At 39.0% G+C, this 21,282-nt stretch overlaps 1 protein-coding gene across 1 annotated transcript in view; it reads right to left on the bottom strand.

The window, feature by feature from the left end:
* Positions 1–4,703: 4,703 nt before the first annotated feature.
* Positions 4,704–21,282, bottom strand: part of FHIP2A (FHF complex subunit HOOK interacting protein 2A) — a 36,314-nt gene continuing 19,735 nt past the window's right edge. The window contains exons 10-17 of the mRNA XM_080598266.1: positions 21,012–21,204; positions 19,602–19,771; positions 18,576–18,719; positions 16,950–17,040; positions 15,074–15,217; positions 10,558–10,698; positions 9,281–9,384; positions 4,704–9,183 (exon numbers count right to left, since the gene is read on the bottom strand). Of these exons, the coding sequence (XP_080454392.1) occupies positions 9,078–9,183; positions 9,281–9,384; positions 10,558–10,698; positions 15,074–15,217; positions 16,950–17,040; positions 18,576–18,719; positions 19,602–19,771; positions 21,012–21,204 (1,093 nt within the window). The 3' untranslated portion in view covers positions 4,704–9,077. The remainder of the gene's footprint in view (positions 9,184–9,280; positions 9,385–10,557; positions 10,699–15,073; positions 15,218–16,949; positions 17,041–18,575; positions 18,720–19,601; positions 19,772–21,011; positions 21,205–21,282) is intronic.

Here is a 21,282-nt window from a genome sequence, read left to right as displayed (position 1 = left end):
AGGTACTATGAAAAATTCACTTAAATGGTACCAATCACTGCAATTATTAGCATCACATTATTTGCAGTTCCCATCCCTTTGCTTCTGTCTGAAATAAAATTAAATAAGTAAATATTAGTTTACTGGATAAGCATCAACATTGAAGTGTAGCTGTTCGGAGAACAGTGAATCACTGTCAGCTGTACCATAATCCCAAATGATTGGAAGCAACGAACTTCTATTTTCCACCTCAGAAGTGAAAGACAAACTTTTGTGTTACAGCTTTCCCCTTAGAGCTTTCCGTTCCTCAGAGCTCACTGTGCCAGAGCTTCACTCGAGAGACTGAGAGAGTGTGCTCCAAGCTGCAGGACTGGCTGACTGGTAGCACAGATCACATATAATCGCATCAAGGCATGTGTTTTCTCATTATTCTCTATGGTTGATATTTAGAAACAAAAAGGCAACCTTATTTTAGAAATTTAGCAATTAGAATTATATTAGTAGATCAAATTGACATTTGGAATTAATTATAAAAGGAAAAAAAATAGGGGTTATGCTCTCTCTTGATCTTGTAGAATGTAAAAATAGGGTTTGATAAATCTGGTTTCCTGCACATTTCCCATCTTAGAAACATCAAGGCTTATTGTGATTTGTTGGTTGATATTAACCCAACTCCTTATTTAATGATCCAAGCTGAGATCATGGCTCCAGAGAAGCAGACATAATACATAGCATGAAAGTGCATGCTAAAGCTAATACAATTTTGTTGCACGTTTCACCCCGTGTTGGTACTACTCCTCCTAAATTTGAGTGAAAAGTCAGAGCAGAGGAACAGCCAAATTCCAGGCTGGTAATGGGAGGTCTTGTTTACCAAGACCAAGGCTGGCTGCATTCTGGCAAATGGCAATGAGAGGGTAACACTTCAATTACCATCGGCTTAAATTAGCATCTTACACGATGCAGACAAGTTTTTGCCTATGTAAGCAAGGCCAGGTGGTTTGGGGGACTGAATTTTGATCCCACATTATTCAGGCTTTTGTTCCTTAGGAATTTGTGTTAAATAGGTTTGTCTGAACAAAGAAGCACCACCAAAGCAGTAACATGTTTAGCAACCAGAATAAAACATGCTTCTCTTCTCCCTGGTTTATGCTTTACTCCTTTGGTGAAGCCAATACCAAGCTATTATGATTACCGTGTTCCACGAATGCTCAGTGTTAGCCAGGACGTCAGTTCTCGATGAAAAACAGCCAGAAGGACGCAGAAGTGCTGGGCCCTGCCTGGGACCCTCACAAGGCTGCAGGTACAGGACCCCAGCTCCAGTTCGTGGCGTGTACAGGCATGCTCCTTAAATCAACAGAGGGAACCTCCTTACACATCTTTCCTTTAAACACGACCAAGCTATCCAGTTTTCTTCAAGCGTCATTAAGAAACTCCTGAGCCCAGTTTTTTCTTCTCTGCTAATTTGCCTTCCTATTTTTCTCTAGAAAATTTTAACGCATTATCAGAAATGCCTAAATCAGCTTGCTGAGCAGAGAGAGAAGACTGCATCATTTCTACCGAATGCCAAATTCCAGCCGATTTCAACATTTGGGTTTTCACCGACCCGCCCAGCCACACTCACTATGCAGCTAGGACTTTCCTAAGGGATCCTGCAGCTGGAGCTGCACGGACAGAGGCAGCGCTGCTTTTGTCTGCTATGTCCTTAACACGCCGTGCCCGCTGGGCTGAACAAACTGCTGACTGCAGAACTCCCAAGGTGAAGGACAAGAAGGAAAATATTCCCAGGGATCTGAAAGGATGGAATTAACAAGGCAAGAGAGTGTGAGTCTTGGGAGGCAGGAGAGGCAATAGGAAGATTTCTGTCCTTTACAGGAAGCTTAAAGGAAAATTGTCTGGAGAGATGCACAGTGTCAAAGACTTGCTGCTAATAATAAAAATAGAAATCTCCAAAAATGTTAGGAAATAAAAATTCATAACCGAGAAAATAAACCCAAATTAAGAAACACAAACTTGACAGGTGCTTCCTGTGGATGCGGAGATGAGGGAGGTACAAGTGGCTTTCTCGAGTAAAGGATAATGAAGATCCAGAGAACAGGTAATTTGTTTCTTCTCTCGGAGGTGCCCCAGCATGGGGGGCTCCTGGCCCAGCTCATCAAGCTGTGCCCCCCGCCGCTCGTAATGGGTGCGGCTTCTGCAAAGAGGTTTTTATGTAAGCGAGTCTCATTTTGGAAGGCTGAAAATTGCTTTTCTCAGATTGCAGCAACTTTCCTCATTTGCAGGAGACTTTCAAGTGGATCAGTCCATTTCACCGCTTTCTAGTGGAACAAATACAAATCACGTAGGAGCCGTTAATTAGCTGGGAGTCTGAGGAGGTAAATGGGATACACGCTCAGTTCATCTCCTCTCTGATACAGCCTGGCTTCCTGTTACAACACGCAATGTTTTGTCCAGTCTGGTTTTAAAACGTGTCGGGTAACAGGCTCCTTCCACGTCTAGCCTGGCAGCGTTCAGTCAGGAAGCTCTCATCGATCAGGGGTATCAGTTTTCCTCCATGACATTACCTCATTAATTACGTGCTGATAAATCAGGTTCAGTATTTCCTTCAGTCTTAATGTGTAAGGCTTTCAAATCTTTTTATTGTGAGGAAGTGTCCCACTAAGCCTGAGCCATAATTTCACTATGCAAAAAGCAGTTACCCCCGTTGCCCTTAGCTCCTAAATAAATTGCTGCACTTCACTATCTTTTGCCGTTTTCCCCAGAACTTCCTGTAGTCTTGTTATCTGTCATTACTCAGCACAATGACTCACATTTTCATCCAAAATGTCTCCATTTCGTATGGAGACATCAGAAAATACAGAAATCTCTCTCCAAGCTGGGGTAGGGGATACTGTACACATAATGCAAATGTCTCATTTTTGCTGCCCCTAAGGCAACACATTTGGGGGTTTATAGTTGCCATCTAGGGCTCTCTATGGAGGGTACCCCCCCCCCCCAACACCAGTTATTTCAGAGAATACATAGAATAAACCAAGGTCCTTTTTGGAAAATGAAGGTGATTAAGAATACATTACGCTTTTCTTCATGCTCCTACTGCCTAACACTGCAGTGGGGCTCCTCCCTTGCGGGTGCTTCAATAGTTTTCAGTATGTAGAATATTTTATCAGAGTGGCAAAGCCGTACAAACCCCTGCTGAATTACGATGCTGGAGAGCAGAAAGGCAAGAGGAGCAAGATGTACCTGCTTCATCAAAGTAGCAAAACACCGACAAAGTTGTCAGTGCCACAGTGCTATCCTAGCAGACTCCAGACCACCAGCAGCACTTATAGTAATGTACAGGAATTTAATGAAATGTTGTTCAGAATATATGCACCATCTTAGCAAGGTCGATTTAAGTAGCACTTCCACTTGGTGAAATACTAAATTTTAAGATGCATTGCATCTTTTTATCTTTATCGATCTGACTCCAAAAGCAAAACCAGCAACCAGTCTGAACTTGTAAAATTCAACTTTTCATACTTTCTTGCTTTTCTGGCATTCCCAAGAAGCTTAAGTCACCTGAAAACTTTAATCCACCACACGCTTCACTTGATTCCTAAATTGCTCTTCAATCCTCTTGCTCATCCTTGAGACAGAACATCAGCTGATCAAGGATGCACCAAGAACATATGGGTTTAGGCCAAAAGGGCTCATACAAGTTGTGACAGATTCACTTCTCCGAGCATTAATACCCTTTAATCCAATTGGATCACATACCAAACCAGCAAAATCCTGCAGGCTTTGACTGCACCAGCTCTGGTAATATTTAAAGGTTAACAAATTCGGTAGATCCTGTGCTACTTGTATCTGCACTGAGAGCTTTGACTGAGAGTTTGTAAAATGAGCTAACGAATATGAAGGATAAACCACACGCCCATAGCAGTGTTTTTTTGTGTTTTTTTTCTTGCAGTAGGATGTGGAGCCCCCAAACTTGCATCAGAATGCAAGTGCCGTAAGATTACCACGCTTCAATAATAAAGTGATTTCAAGGATATCGAAAGTAAGCGAAAAATACAAGAAGATATAAAATGTGCAATTTTGATTCAAATTCCTCACTGCTTGAGGAGCCAAAGTGTCCCTAAATCTCTAAATGCCTCATGCAGGCACAGCAAGTAAATGATTTGGGGTGGGAGATGACAATCTCTGAGACCCAGGAGGATGGAGGAAAGATGCTGAGAGCTATAAAAAAGCTGTCAAGTGTATCATCTTGCTGTTGCTCTCTCCTTGTTCAAGATGCAAGAGCACTTGCAGCTGTTAAATATTGAGAAGGAAAAACAGCTTAACATCCAAGTGTAGCCCTCAAAGGGAATCTTACAGAGCAGTAAGATTTTTTAAAAGATTATGAAAACTTGAAGGACACCAAAACTAGATGAGATAGTAAGAAAAGATATCCAACAAATACGATTTAAAAATATATAAAAACATGTAACAAAGCTTTCCTCAAAGGGCCTGAAGGAAGAAGAGATGCTCACTCACGTACATGACATTTGTACCCAATTCAATAAACTGCTGTTGTGACTGAGGCACTCTGCTCTCAAATGCAATAGAAAACCAAGGTCTTGACCAGCTGCAGTCTTGAAAGATATTAGGGCTCTCAGGAAGAGCAGACATTAATCTGTGTTCAGGATGACTGTATCCTGGCCATTTCCCTTTGCTTCCATTTTTCATGGGAAAGAGTACACTGATTCACTCTGAGCCCTGCACAGTACAGCACAGTGCAGGAAATAGGTTTATTCCAGAAGATGCTGCAGTGACAAACAAAATAAACTTTAAAAAAAAAAAAAGATTTCAAGATCAAAGGCACGATATAAAATATGACACTATGAAGACTCAGTATTTTCTGTCTTGAGGTCATCTAACAAAATCCGTTATGTATTCTGTAATAATAGAAGGAGTGGCTTCATTGAAATTCATTTATTTGGAGAATATCCCTTTTAATCCTGCATGCATTTTTTAGCACAAAAAGTTGGATTTTCTTGCAACCTCCTTTGTAAAACTTAATATTGTATGTCTGCTAATGTGGCTGTTTCAGCATTCCTCACCGGAAATCCCACACCTGTGAAACTTCAGCAACACTATCAGTAAGTGACCTACACAAAGTTTAATAGAAAAATTTTACTGAATATCCTCTGTTTAATGTAAACAAGGCAGGAGGCAAAACAAGGAACGTTTATTTTACATAGTTACACTATTTTACAGGGCACAGAAACTACTGAGAATCACGGTTTGAAAACCCTGTAGGATATGCCATATCGGATATGGATTTTTCATGTAGCACTAAATCTGCTACATAATCCTTAGATTTTACCTAGCACTTCGGTTTAGTACTGAGACAGTAAGTAATAATAAAATGTCACCTGTGGAGTCACACAGCAGGTTAAGGTAGAAATTACCATGCATTTACAAAGCCATTCCATGATTACTTGTGCCCTGTAAAATCACGTGCAACGATCTTTACACTAATCATAGTGTAAGCAAGCTCGGAATTCTGGTTCTCATATATATATATATCTATGTATATATATACATAGGTGATATACAACCAGACTCAAGCTGTGTCAAATCACAGCTTTTATATTGCACAGACAAATACATAGTAAGAACATTACACAGACAAGATCTGAATACCAGGAATATTACAGTCATATGAGAAGACAACTAAGGACAAACTTGTTCTACGGGAGCTTAGCACATGGCTTATTACAAAATTTGCTATATCAGAGTCTAAATCAAATACATACTTTAAATGGAAAAAACATAAAAATGTGTCTATTTACACACGTGCATCAAGGGTTAAAAAGTAGTTTGCATCTGCTTTTTGAAATCAAAAATTATTCTAGTATTCCTCTCAAGCATTTCAATCTAATACTAGTGGCCATATTTTCAAAGGTGATAAGCACTTGCACTTTCCACAGACATGTGGAGGATCTCCATATGTTGTGAACTTCAGGCCATACATTTTCTCAGGTGTCCATCTCTGGGTAATAAATATACAAACACAGAGACACAAGATGGGCACCTCAATGGCATGCATAGATTGGGAAGGTGAAAACATGGACCTGAACTAACTTCTAACCTAAGAAGAAGGTTCTTCTTTAAAAAAAAGTGCATGAAAAGTATCACAAAACAAAATTAAATGAGTTCCATCTCTTAAGGAAGATTAAATCACTTTTACAAAATAAAGGTCATTGTCATCGTGTATGGTAATCAAGGGTTTGTAGGCGGCACTCACAAAATCAGTTCAGGCTAATGCAACTTTAAGCATTGCTTCACTTCTTACCAAGACGGATCCGTGTCTTACAAATTTATCAGCTGAGTAAGATTTAGTTTGCAAGAACATCTCCAATGTTGCCGAAGACTGAACAATTTTATCCTGAATTTAAGAGTACTCACAGTTATATCTACTTTTTTTTTTTTTTTTCTTCCCCATGTACAAGAGTTAAGGAATTGTGTTTGCAGCTTGGTAAACTGTTTTGCATTAAAATGCCACAGACATTGCAGCAGTCCTTCCAGAAACTGACTGATACAATTCCTTACAACGTAATAAGCTCAGGTATCAGTAAAAACAACAATACCAGAGGTGATGTTAATGGTTTCATTTAAGATCAGGCATCTCCCGCATGGCTTTACAAATCATTATATAGCTTGGAAAGCTCTTGCAAGTTTTGCTTAACATTTCTCTCCCTTTCATTCATAGCAGTATTATTACTTCCAGTTTCCACTGAAATTAGGACATCAGAAGTATCCTGGAACATACACTCAAAAAAATAAATAACGAAATATAAATTTTAAAGAAAAAGTAATTAAGCTCAAGAAAAAACAACAAAGACAAATTGAATGAAACATCAGCATTTGTGCTCAACAGCTTAACTCTATCCATGCAAAAGACTGTGATTTAGGAAAATTATTGAAATTAACCTTACGTTTAACTGTTTCACTGAATTGTGACCTTAATTATAGCAAACGTATGTATTAAACATCACTGCACAGACATATGTTCTAAATTATATGTCAAGTATGTTACATTAATGAAGCTTCTAATATGGACTGACTGCAATACATATTACTAAAATTATTTGCTACTTTCAAGGTATATTTCTAAAGAACAAAAATGAGAAAAGTGTCATTTTTAAACTTTATCCTACTATGCTACTTTGATCTGAAAACACTTCAGGGCTAAATTCAGGGGGAAAAAAGGAAGATTGGGAAGTAAAATACATTTGCTTTTTTTTGCCAGATAAATCCAAGAAACTGTACAGACGCCTCCCAGTATAAGGAGCCACTGGATCTGGTTTTACCTGCCAAAATATTTCCCCAGTTCCAGAACTGCTCTGTTAGCCTTCCTCCCCAGCTGAACCTGCACAGGAAGCCTTTACAGCAGGACCACCTTCACTGTTGTGACAAGAATAAATTTAGCCCGTTAACTGTGACACTTCTAATTAGCCTGCTAACTTAAATGACCTCTCAACACCCAGATTCCGTAAACATATTAAAAAAAATGATCTCAAAGGCATGGATTCAGAGCAGAATCTGATTCTAGGTACAGTCACGCAAATCCAGGACAATTCCAGTGACTGAGTAAATGAGTCCATATTTGCATATAAGCAATCACATCCAAAACGGGCATTAGCTGTGCAAAAAGGACACTAGCAAAGACAAAGAAAGACAATGTAAACACAAGGAACTAACCTCTACCTTGCCTGCCTATACTGTTAGGTTTGTAGAAGGGGAAAGAGGTACTATGCACCTGTGCGGTGTGCAGGACAGGTCTCTCACGCAAATCACTGCGTGTGGCTTGAAGGTTAAAGCACAGCCTCCTGGCCCTGTTAGTGCAGGGGTGGCAGCGAGCTGCAAGCCCTGTCTGAAGGGCTCGCTGCCATCACTGTAGAGAAACAGCAGCAAAGTCCAAGCAATGAGAACGACTGCCCTGGCTGACAGCATTCACACTGACAGACTCACTGAGATACCCTTCTGTATCCCAGCACCATGCAAAGCAGGTGTACATTTTGGTCCTGCATAACGTAGCAACACTCAGGCAATCTTCTGCTGGGCACCGCTGCTAGGGTTAGATAAACAATAAACACGTTTCTAAAAATGACAGAACATTTATGCTGCCAATTTTCAAGGCACAAAAGATTCTTAAATAAATTCAAGCTAAATGTCAATTTAGAAATTAAAAAAGAAATTAAAAATACTGTTTCAGCAACAATTACTAATGACCTATAATTCATTTCCCTGTAAAGGTGAAATGCCAAGCAACTGGAGTTCACATGCAAAAAACTGAAGTAAATCTAGTTACACAGATGACCTGAAGAGCAATCACTTGGAAAGACAGAGACAAATGTGCAATAAACATGTACATTTCAGATATACTTGTTATGGACATGCTCCTGAATCAGGGTTAATTCACTAGTATTGGTTTTATACTAATATACCTCCTGAAGTAATCCACTGGGGAATCAAGCTCAGAGTTGTTTTTAAGAGTCACAAAATTAAAAAAAAAAAAATCCCTCATGAATATATTTCACTGTATACGAATTAGTGGATTTTTTGAACCTCTCTTAATTTCTAATAATATTCATTTCAACTATAGTTGTGATTTCCTTTCACATGAGAAGAAAGGAATTAGGACATAAAAATGTTATAAAAATTAATTTGCTACTTAAAAGTAATATGGTCACAAAAAGCGAACTGGCGCACGTGAGCTCCAAAACATGAAAGACCTAGCTCCCTGAACATCGTTGTAATAACAGAACAATAACCAAGGTCTGATGTCTGTGGTTCTCCATGCAGCTTCTGCAGATCCTTGCACAGTGGCTAGAAATGCTATGTATTGGTTTCTCCCAAAATGCCTTTAATCACATTCTAGGTCCATCTGAATCCATCTACCTCACAACGTGGCGAATCCAACAACTGGTGAAAGTAACCCGTCTTCCAGTCCTGCCAAATGTCAACAGACGCTTTGCCAGGAGGTGTCACCTCTTCTAGCTGGGTGTTGTCGGTAGTCCTTCTGGCTAAAACAGGCCGGGTGATTTTACAGCCTGGCCACTCGTCAAGGCTGCTTATGGTGTAGATGAGGCATGATACTTCACAAATGCAATTGCTGCCAGCTCTTTGCAGAATTCTTCCAGCACAATCACACCCTCTAGTAACGTCATGTGGTCAATGCTGAGAGAAAATTAAAATAAAAATCAGCAGAGAATCAGGACCGGCATGCACAAAAACCACCAGTGAGCTTTAGAGAATATGCAATGTATTTACTCACATGGGCCCTTCCGGCTCCAAGCCCAGCAGGCGTTTTCTGACCAGCAGAAGTTTGGGAGTGAAGTCTGGGATGCGCTGGATTCTAACCATGAGGTCCCCAACAACCTGCAAAGCACAGCGCCATCAGCACACACAGTCACACCCTTGCAGAGCGGCTGGCAGCAAGGACAGATGACAGCCTTCAGTGCCTGCGACACAGAGCCACTTCAGAATCGTCACAGGCTCACAAAACAAAATGCGGAACTGCTGCTCTGTGCCAAAAAAGGGTGAGTGGTCATAAGCACTAAGGATATGAACAGGGCCAAGGGTGTGAGTGAAGAAAGCAAAGAGATAGAAGAGGACAGGAGCTCTGAAGCCTTCCTAGCTATTGCCATAGATTATATTACTCATTTATTTTAATTACACCAGTGATTAATTCGTCTTAGTAAATGTTGACGCAGGCAATTGACCAGTAAATTCACGGGTTTAGGGAAAGCACAAAGGGAGAGAGTGAAGATTATATTTGAAATGGGGAGGGCTGCTGGGAAAAAGGGAGCTAAGCCCTCTGTTAGCATTGGGTAAGCACCATTAATAGGCTCCTGACCAGCTTAATAACAGCTGGTGCGTGGGGTAGCCGAGGGATCTCTGACTGAGACGACTGCGCTGTGACAGGCATCCAGCCAGCACTTGTAGGATGAAGGTCTGGCAGGAAGAGATGAAATCAGAGAGGGAAAGGAAAGGGACTTCCAATAAATCTAGCACTTCATTGCTGACCGGAATCCAGAGAAGGGTCACAGGCTGGACTGTAAAAAACAGCTTTCATCAGAAAAAAAAAAAAAGAAAAAAGAGGATGAGCAGAGATATTCACTCAGGCACAGGTATTCAGAGTGTCCTTTGCTGGAGTGTAAATTAAAGCCCTCTCTTTCCCATCCAGGTGCAAACGTGTACTTTTTCTGTTCTTACTGCATTACCTGATGTTGCCTGCAAGTGACAACAATGTCACCTAGTCCTAAAGCAACATCAGTGCCAGAAGGGATATTTTACATCTGCGCTATGAAACTAAACAAACAAACAATTTTGAAGACATGCAGAATCAGAATAAATGCTGGAGAACATATTTTCCAATATTTTTGGTAGAAAATCAGTAATTCTGATTTTTAAATCCAGAGCTAAGTATCTGTTTTCAATAGGAAGCCATTTGCCAACTTAAACTACCCAGCTTTAAATATTCATTACGAAGTTACTAAATATATCACTGCTATATAGCCATATGTAAATATTAACCGTGTGTTTACTCACCCTGACAATAACAGAGAAGAGAGACCTGCAGCCAGAGGCTAGGTTTACATAAGGATCCAAAAGGTATTCGTGTATATGAGGATGGGGAAACAAGGAGAGTTTGGACAACACTGACGTAACTTGTAAATTTACATCATAGGGCTGCAAAAAACAAACAAAAAAGGAAAATGTAGTGCTTTGTTATTTTCACATTGAGTTCTTTTTATCCAGCAAGTGTTTATTCAACTACTACAACCTCACATACAGGGTTATAAATATGTACAGACAAAAAGCTAGATTAGAAGACAGGCCCCAAACCTGCCCCACAGCAGGATTAAAAAGAATATGACAGTTATGTATCAGATATCATTATCGATGTAACTGCTACAACCACAGGGCACTTCTGCACACTTCCTGTTTACTGTAGGATAAGAAGTCCTCTTCCTATAAAACCGTTCTTCAGCTCACTAGCTAAACAAATAGCATAGAATCAGCCTACATCAAACATCTGCCTCGATGAAACATCTTCTTGCTTCTCCTGGATAACCGCAAACTATATGAGCTTAGGAAATTGACAGTGATAAATCCCTGTTTAAAGCTAATAATGTATTTCTCTTCTTTTATTTTTTTCCTGGAAAGAACCACTGCAGAAGGCCAGGTCATCCTGTGGCAGCATGCTACTGGAGATGAGGCAATCCTGGGCTGGGAACGCGGCATGAAATTCCGAGCTTCTTCTGCACCGCCTTTCCCCAAATCAACCACATGGAAGAGGCAACACTGTCAGACGCTGCAAGATGCTGATCAGCCATAAGGGCTTTCTAGGAAAAAAAGAGTACCTAGCTTAAAGGTTTTTACCAGCCCAGGAAGAAACTCATTTCCATAAAAGAAAGTGCTTTCATCACAGCTTCTTCATGTTCCAAGAACTCCTTTTTTTTTTGTCTTCAATTTTCTCGTTGCAGGGAAAACAATCTGATGTTTTAATGTAGGCCAAAATTTCCAAACTAGTGGAATTTCCTTCCATTTATTGAGTGTTGGAACAGACAATGATGGCAAGAGTTGGACAGACATTCCCTTGGTACATGCCGATGCCAGTCTGAAAATATTACCAATGCACAGATGGTTTCACTCAACCTGCCTGATTCTACCTGAAATGGATTACCGGGCCCTCATTCAATCCCTTTGCCTGCCAGAAGCATGTTGGCAGCAACATCTTCATGGCATAATCACATCTAGGAGACGATGTGTGCTCATGGGCTCAAATTATCCCCTTGATGCTCTCAAGTTAGCATCCCACTGAAGAATCAGGGAACAGATTCTTCCCTTTTCCAGAGCAAGATTTGGAAGACTTCAGCTTCAGATTTAGATATATTTAGGTGTGCCTACATATCTAAGCTCTCCTTAGCCTACTCAACAGAGATTTGACACTTGATACAATTGCTTATAAACACCTCATGCCGCCTCAGATGCTCCCAAGTATCCTGATAGTCTCTTGACAGTTCCACAGAGGGTGGATCCTGCAAGATCTGTGTGTAACTGCCAGCTTGTGGGAATGTCTCGGGCATCACAAAAACAGCAACAGTTACCTCAGTTCAGGCAACTGAGTCGACCCGACAGTCATTACAGTCAAGGAAGCTGAGATGGTGATTCATTAGGTTTAAAAGACACCTACTGGTTTCTCAGTCTAACAGCTCCTGAGACTACAGGGGCTGTTCTGACAAAATTTCCACTGACTAGATGTGGACACCCAACTAACATTTAGGTATCGTAATCCTGAGTTTGTTACTAGTCACCGTAGCATGCCAGAGGGAGTTGTCTTACAGTTCTCGTGAAGGGAAGGCACTTATTTCTCCCAGTCAGCAGCAGTTATTTCTGTACTTGATATGTTCTAGCGAGAGATTCATCCCAATCTTCTAACAAATGAATGAAGCTTTCAGATTCTGGGCCAGAGATGTTATAGGTGACAGGGATTACTACCTTTTGAGTTAGTGTGGAAAAGAAAAGTTACTGTGCAGACAGAGACACAAATTCCCCCCATAAATCTATTCCACTGTCTGTCTAACTGAACCGCTGGAGAAGGTCTTTAGAGTTGTGTGAGTCAGTCAATTCATTAGGAGGTTTTGAAGCCATGAGATTTATCTGGTGTTCGCAAGAAGAGAAGGAAACAAAGTAGTAACATGTGCTGCATCGTTCAGACAGACTGCTGTTGTGATTTGAACTCATTGAGAGCATTAAGGAAAGCTGAGCTTTTATTTATGTCCATATGTTCTCTAGTTAGAGAAAACCAGCAAAATTTGGAGTTTAGAAAGTTCTTAGGAAACAGTTACTTCCACAGACATTTAGTGGGTAATATTAACAGCAGGAAGGAGGTACTGTCTAGTAATTAAGGTACTAGATTTGAACAGCCCTGAAACAAGTTACTTTACTTCTGTGCCTCAGCTATCTTCTGTCAGAAACTAGGTGAATGACACTGACCAGCCCTGTAAAGTCTTCTGATATCCACTAATGAAAACTGATAAATACAAAAGAACTACCTAAGACAAAGCAAAAAGGACATCGAACACAATCCGTAAGTAGTACTGTATCCCTACTACAGGCTTTTCCGAATTTTTTACTTTATCTGGACATCAGCATATATTGTGTCAAATTTGCCTTTGGTCAGACCCAGGTTTTTCTGTGCATTTGACCATGAATGTTTGCGTGTTTCACCATGTTGTTTGTATGTTTCACCATGAATAACCCCTACCAATTTCTGTTTTAAATTATTTTTTAATTTTTTTTAAGGCAGGCTTTTGGTACAATATAGTATGAATTTACCCCTGCTGTTTGATTCAGGCAGTTCATTTTAGTTCTGGAGTCAAGTATTTTTGACACCACAGATTGTAACACCTTGCTTGACTAACTCAAATGTGTGTCATGCCGACCGGTAGTATGTCAATATGGGCACTGTGCTGCCATGCCAGATGCTATTTTTGCTGTAATCATATGTATCTGATACTTAGGTGTTTCTCGGGGGATGTAATTTGGTTTCTTTACTTTTTATAATTTATGTGTCATTGCTCAGACAAGGTTTTCATATCCACAAGGATTGTTTTTCCTAAAAAAGGAAAACCAGGTTTCCTTACAACTCCAATCTATAACCATTTAAACTAGGGAAGAGCACAGTACATGTTTACTGGAACCAAAACACTGAGAATACACAATACAGCAGTATTTGGCTTTCTTTTCCAAATTCTGAATTATAAAAGTCAGTAATCTCAAACATCCTTCTCCTCTAAACACTCACAGAGCTGACCTAGAAACAACTTCTGGCTTCCTGTCATGTTGCCTGTGCATTTATGTGTCCAAATGACTCTGGTCCTGTTTACGAGCAGGAAATCTGGCAGTACCACAGTTAACTAGTCATTCTGCAGATAGCTGCACATGCAAAACCAAACAGAATTGTGCAAACTTCTGAAAAACTGGCACTGCTGCATCTATAGCAACTCCAGCTGGTGTTACAGGGAGTGTAATCTAGACTTTCAGCACTCATTTTTACCAAGAAGGAAAGGCATCTTCCTCATCAAAAACAGCAATGTCAACTTGACTAACTTAAGTCCAGAATTTAGAAAGGACAAAGAAACAAGAAATTTTTGTACAGGGTGACCTCCTTTTCATCTCGCTGAGCCTTCATGTTGCTTCTCCTCAGAAAGACGAGGCCATGTGGACAGGCTAGATACAGAAAGAAACACAGAGCAGGAAAATTCACTTTCTTTTAACTCCTTTATACTAATCTGGGTCTGACATGTCCTTTTCAGGATAAGGAGCCTGTCAGATCATATCTCACTTGTTTGCCCTTGGCAGCTATACTTTCATTACTTGAATATAACGAAACAGGAAAAAAGAAAAACACCTTTACATTGCAGATGGAAAAGGATACCTTCTAGAACTTTTCTCTGCAATGTAGTTTTTTTCTAACTGTTGAAAAAACATGGGGAGAATGTTACCAGCGATACAGTAAGTTCTTCTCATCTCACAATGGTGTAAACTGTGTTCTGAACAAGACTCCAGAATGAAATTCAGAGAAGTGTGACAGAAAGGAGATGTAACACATTTTATTTACTGAAAAATGTACATGCTTTCTAGGTGTAAATACTAGAAAATGCAAACAGAACCAGTGATGCTAGTCGCAAAGAGTACTTAAGGATACTATCTTACACTCATCCTTTACCACAAAGATATTCTAGTATTAGTCATCAATTTAAATGACATTTCAGTCACAACACTGGTCAAGAAAACATTCTGTACGCAGAAAGATGGCTAACAAATATAACATGCTTAATGTACAAGAAGTTTTTGTTCTGTTTTTAGTGAGAGAATACTGATCGCTATAACATCCTGCAATCTACAGAGACCTGCAACAAGGACATGGGATTTTACACAATAATATGATGCTGTAACAGACATCTGAATGATGGGAATCCACAAGACCTGATGGACATTAGCCACTTAGTAGTGATGAAAGCATCAGAAATTGAATTTATAGCTTGCTTTTTCTTACCTGATCAAGAATCCTGCCCATTCTTTCAAAGAGGACTTTCAAAAAGTGTCCTTCAAAAAATGATGCTTCTAAATTGCACTTTTCCAAAGACCTGGGAGATCCAGGCCACTCCCACCGTAAGCAGATGACACAATAATCACGGAACTAGAAAAAAGTAGAGAGGAAAACATATTCAAACCTCCATGGAAATCATTTCATTTCCTTTTAATAGTGTCTAGGCCTTAAAACCATAATCTGTAGCTACATGAGAAATCTAAGCCCCAAAAGAACAGCCATTCTGAAATAAACATAACCAGTTTCTATACAGGCACTTCATTTTCTTCTCGATGTTCATGATACTTAGGTGGTTTTAGAAACACAACACATGGAGAACTGAGCTACCCAAAATTGGCAGACACCAAAACACAAAGCAAAGCTAACAATACACATCTCGATCTAGGTTCTTCTAAAGCAGAAGTTACATTCCTATACATTACTCTTGTCAGTAAGTTACCACACTGTCACTGCCTCATGGGCAGCTTATCCCAACATCCAACCCATATTGCTCCCATATTCCCCAGGGAGGGAAGGCACGTGTATGAGCAGGTGATAGAAACAAAATGAACTTCAGGGCTTTCTCTTCCCTCTCTCTGTTTCCTATCATCCACAGCAGTCTTTCTTAATACCCCATCAGCTTCTGCCTCCGATGTGCTGCAGGCTGCCTGGTGTCTCACTTTCAAGGAATTGTACCTTGAAGGGAGCACCAATAATACACATAAAAATAAGGAATGCAGGAATAAACAGTAGCAAAAGTGAGACAAAACAGACTCGGGAATCATTCAGTGCATGCAGCTTACCTACTGGTACAAGCTTCCAGGAATAGAAATAGGGAAGCAGAACAGCTATTTGGTTGTAATAACAGCAATAGGCAGTGCTATTCTTAGGGGGGAAATATTTTAAGAGTAGCCATATCATTGTCAGGAAGTGACAGAAACCAATTCTCTTCTCTAATAACTCCCAGAATACTCTTTTTCCCAAGGCATGAAAGAAATACAAAGATGATATGTACTTTCTAGCATCCAAGAATAGAACATGGGGGAATTTTACGTCAACCTTTGTTTTCTTATTCACTATTTTCTATTCCTTTTCTTTTCAGGAGACTGTAGATAAAACAATACAATAAATACAGAAATCCAAGCTTCTCACCCTAAATTGCTGCTGTCATAACTCAGAGATCATGGAATTTTTGAAGTACGTACTAAATGTAGCTCTCTCGGTTACTTCTTTGCATAATTTTTTCTATAATAGAAGACTCACAGGGCTTCAATAAGAAAGCCGCAAATAAATAGTGATTGTCCTCTGACCAAGGAGACTTTAGATTACATGTGTAAAAACAAAAGCTGCATTTATTTCAAAATAGTAAATCATAAAGGTTTCCCTTCCTACCAGAACCCTCTACTTCAAACCTGAACGCCTTAGGCTGTGCATTCCCTGTGATGAGCCTTTATTTTTGAAGTCCCAGATTGCATAACTCCTATGCAGCATTTTAATTTCCCTTTAGTCCTTTCAAACAGCTTGGCAGGCAATTCTCCAAGAGAATGCAGATAAATGCAAAAGCAAATTAAGAACCTATCAGCAGTTCAGATTTCCTCTCAGTGTATTTGTTATATGAATATTAATGCATTTAATGTCATCCATTATTCCCACTAGAGTAATACAAGGTGGATTCATCATCAAAAAAATCTCCAAAGCTAAGTTTTCATTAGAAAATAAAAATTGAATTTTCCCATCTTCCATTACTAGAAGATGCATATATTAGGACTATTTATAGAAGCATTTGTATATCCGCATAATCACTGCAAATTCTCGAGGAATAACGAAGACTTCGCTGACTTACTTGTCTGTGGGCATCTCTGAGGTAAGTATCATAACCTGTACCCTCCACGTGGTATGACGACTTGGCTTCATCAGGTACAAGACAGAGAAAACTACAGAGATAAAAGTGTGTTAATGAATACCCATAATCCACAGAGCACCAGATCAATACTTTTGCATTATCTGCAATAGCGTTCACAATACTGAATCGTATGTGCATTCTAACTATTGTTTGTAAAAAGACTTACACTTCAGAACTGTTCTATCTAGCACTAGAGGTGAAAACCTCAGTGGAAGGCTAGCACTTTCTGAAAATGAGCAGACAGAATGGAGATGAAAAGGAATAGTCATAAGCAGTCCAAGCGTTTGCTAAAGGTCAGGCTCCATCTTACAAGAGCACATGGAAAATTCACTGGGGAATAAATGAGTCCAAAGAGAATTACAGTCAAAATTCTTCTTAACCTACTGCACAGGCAGTTTTATTTCCCAGTTTGTTGTGGTAATAAATATCTAATATCTAGTTCAGGAATATTTGCATATAAATGCCGTTGCCAGGTATGTAGTGCATACACTTTATGTGCTTATTACTTCACCAATACCTGGCCTAAGTAACAGCAGAGAATTCTGAAGCTTATTAGAGAGGAAATTTCATTAAAAATTATTTTAAAAGACAAAATTTCTGGACAGCAAAATAAAACTGCTTTTGGACCCTTTTCCCAAAGTTTAGCTTTCTCCACACTGAACTCCTGAAGGCTCCTGTAAGATTTGTATGCAGAAATATGTAGTAGCTGAGTTTTCATATGGAGCTCATCTTATCTGAAAAAATAAATCTGCAAAACACTGCAAATCCTGAAAACATTTCTATTCAATGATGGATATTACATAGGGTGAATTTAGGAGATTGTTCTTTTTATCTTTCCTCCAAACCATGTCCACGGTAAACTACATATAGAAGTACTGGGGAAAGAAGGCAAGAAGCCACTCCAGTCTGTGCTGACTGTCCTTGGGCTATTTGCTGCCTTTGGCTAAAACCTTTGATTAATTCTGGATAAGCAAATAGGGCAGCACTGAAATACCAGTGGCGCTTTGCTAAAGTGTATTAACAGGGCAAACAGCATTTGTCCTAATATTAGTTGCTAATAGAATTACCTTCACTAAGATGCTTAGAGAAGAACCTGTCCTCTTCATGATATCCTATTTGCAGTATGTCTAGCATGCACAAAGGTAGGTTGCAGGTGACAGAGATGCCTCTTGGTTTTCAAGGAACAGAAGGTTATCTCTGGTTTGGCAATTATTTCCTTCTATGTAAGTGTTCAGGGAACTTTGGGAAGGTGGAGGTTTTTTTACCTCTTTTGGAGAAAAGAAAGCTTTATACTAATGAGGCATTCATTCGGAATTGTGAGTATTTGGCTGGACTGTTAGCTGTAAAGTTTATCTAGTCTTTTGGTCTATGATGAATTATTTTTACTTATCTTTCTCTAATCTTTCAGGAGTAGCTTTCTGATAAAATGCCACATCATTTTCTTCTGTGGACCCATTTTACCAGCTGGCACAGAATAACATCCATTACAGAGTACATTTGGTTTGCAACAGTGTGCACAGACACCCACACATTCAGAGATTTCTTTAAGTGTTTATTTCAACTTACCTATTTACAATTTTATGAACTTCAGTCTTCCCGTCATTTTTTGGATGATCTGGACTGACAGGTGGAGAAGCACTGAGCCACTCTTGAGCTGACAATGTGTTATCTGGAGACAGATCAGTAAATAGCGGATCTTCCTCCAGGTCTCTGTGAGATTATATTAGACAAAGTCATTCACAGAACGTTATGCAAGGCAGGAAACTGGATCAAAAGGCATCCTTTCTGTTTTTCTTCTCTGAACAACTAAGATGTTTTTCAGAACGCTACCATATGCACAGCTTTTTACCAAATTAATAAGCAGAAATGCCAACCTCTACACATAACCAGCAAAATTTCTCTTCTTTTAAAGAAAAATCATAACCTGCTGATCTGAAGAACACAGCAGACATTTTTGACTGGTACAAAATCACTGCATTACATCACATAAATGCTTCAGACACATTTTTCACAAGAGATATACTCTGGGAAATCACCAGGTTATTTTAGATGACTCAGGCACCTTAATTTAGATAATTTCTAAAATAGCTGGTGTGATTAGTCCTTACCCCTCTCCATCAGTATATATATATATAAAAAAAAAGTTACAATAGTTACATAGGGTATTTCAAAGAATTTTATGTGAAGTGTCCCAGAAAAGTTTTTCCACCAAAAAATGATTCTAGAACATAAATGTAAACAAGACACCTAAGTGACTGACTTCAGGAACAACCTCATTGAATACAGTACAAATGTGCATGGGTTTAAGCTAGGTCGACATGTAAGTACAATGCTAAATGACAATCTTTGAGTGCCCAGTGTTCAGAAAAGAGGCTTTTGAGAATTTTAGCTTTTCTGTTACTGATCCAACAATTGGTAATGTAATAATTTGTGCATCACTTTAGATATGCTTATTATGGATACAGCTTAATACGCAGAGCACTCAGTGTGCTCTCTATGCTCACTTTTCCTTCAATTACTAAAACACCCTGATTTTAAAAATAAATATCCAAGTTAGCTGCTGTGAAAATTTTCCTTAAAAAAGAAACTTACATTGCTCCTGCAATCTGTCCATTCTCTACCACATCTTTATCTTCTTGACACAGTGGCTTATATTCTATATAATTTCTTTCTTCTAAATTTCTCAGAACCAAATTATAAAGAATATGCTCATTGGGTTTTTGCAAAAGGTGCTCAAACATTCGTAGAGTCATTATGCTGATCTGCAAAACAAAAAGCAAAAATTACATGAACAATGTACCATTGCCTTATGCTGCTTATCTTATATCTGAGTTTGCATATCTTAGGACATTGCAATTACTTGTTTACATTATGGAAGGAATCAAAAATCCCAAGAAAAATTAGTAAATTATTATACTGAATTATTATGTGGTATAAGAACAGACAGAGTCCACAAATATCCGAAAACTAATATGTGCATGTATTTTTTCCTATAAAACAAAAACTCTCCTAAAATCTGCCAAAATAACGATGCAAAGAACATCCAAAGAACTTACAACTTAGCTTTCTGTGTATTACAATCAATTCCATGCTGGAGGATAGATATCAGTGTGCAGGTGAGACACAGAACAGGACTTAAAGACAGTAACAAATATCCAGAATAAAACGAAGTAATATGGGGATATTGAGGCTAGAACTACAGACTAAGATTTCTACATGGAGATATGCAGGCTTTTACAATGAGACTGACTTTAAGCAATAAAGAGACAGTTTTTAGAGACAGCTTTAGAGTGCTTCATTTTGCAAAAGCTAGATAACCAATTTTGAAAAAGCGAGCAGGTGAGCATACTGAAAAAAAATGAGTATGTGAAGGCATAGGTCAGTATTTCAAACAAGCTTGGGTTAGGTGTTTGTTGTTGTTGTTGTTGTTTTTTAAAGTAGAGGGTGGAGAATGGAAAAATGAAACAAGCAGGTCCTGAGGGAGGATTTTACTGAAGTCAATTATTCTAACAAGGTTTGCTGTGTGTAAAGTACTTAAAGTTATTACATCACCTTTTCATTGTCATTGTGTATATTCTCTGACCACATGTAATTTATATAAAAAATAGGGGTTTTTACTATACTTTATGCAATAACATGAGAGAATTGACACAATGTGGAAAATAACAGTGATGCAACATATAACAAACCACAAATTAAAATGCAATTACAGAAACTGCTTTTGCCCAATCTTACAGATAAGCAAGCCCAAACAGATATGTATATAGGGCAAGCAAATTTAGCAAAGAATCTTTATTAATTGCTGCAATGAGCTAGCTAGAAAAAGCAGACTGACTTTCACTTTCCAAAGGGAGTTTGTAGAGCTGGCAGTCAGAACTGTTTTCCTTGGCAAAAAGCAGTGAGCTGACAAAAATATGAAAAAACTTCATGACGACATCTCTACAGGTTCTATGCAAGCCAAAACTGGCCAGCAGACGTTATTACGTGATTAGCACTTCTCACCTCATCAGAAATGTGATCACAGTGTTCAATTAACCTGTGTCGCAATGGATGTCTGTTGATGTCTGTCAAAGTTTCTGGCTCTCTGTGTTCTCCTAGTACAAAATAAACTACTTCCTGCAGCAGGACATCCGAAGTTACTTGACGAACAATGCGATGCAATAGCGCAGTTGATGTGAGGATTCCAATCTCTGAGCTGAACAGTAAAATTAAGGTCAGATATGTATACTGGATTTGAAAAGAAAACTCAGCTTGATTCAGACTTTGCTCTGCT

The sequence above is a fragment of the Anser brachyrhynchus genome (genome assembly GCF_964034855.1).
Source record: "Anser brachyrhynchus genome assembly, chromosome: 6".
In the NCBI taxonomy this organism is placed as follows: Eukaryota; Metazoa; Chordata; class Aves; order Anseriformes; family Anatidae; genus Anser; species Anser brachyrhynchus.
Note: the sequence above shows the minus strand (reverse complement) of the source record. Positions and strands in the feature narration are given on the sequence as shown.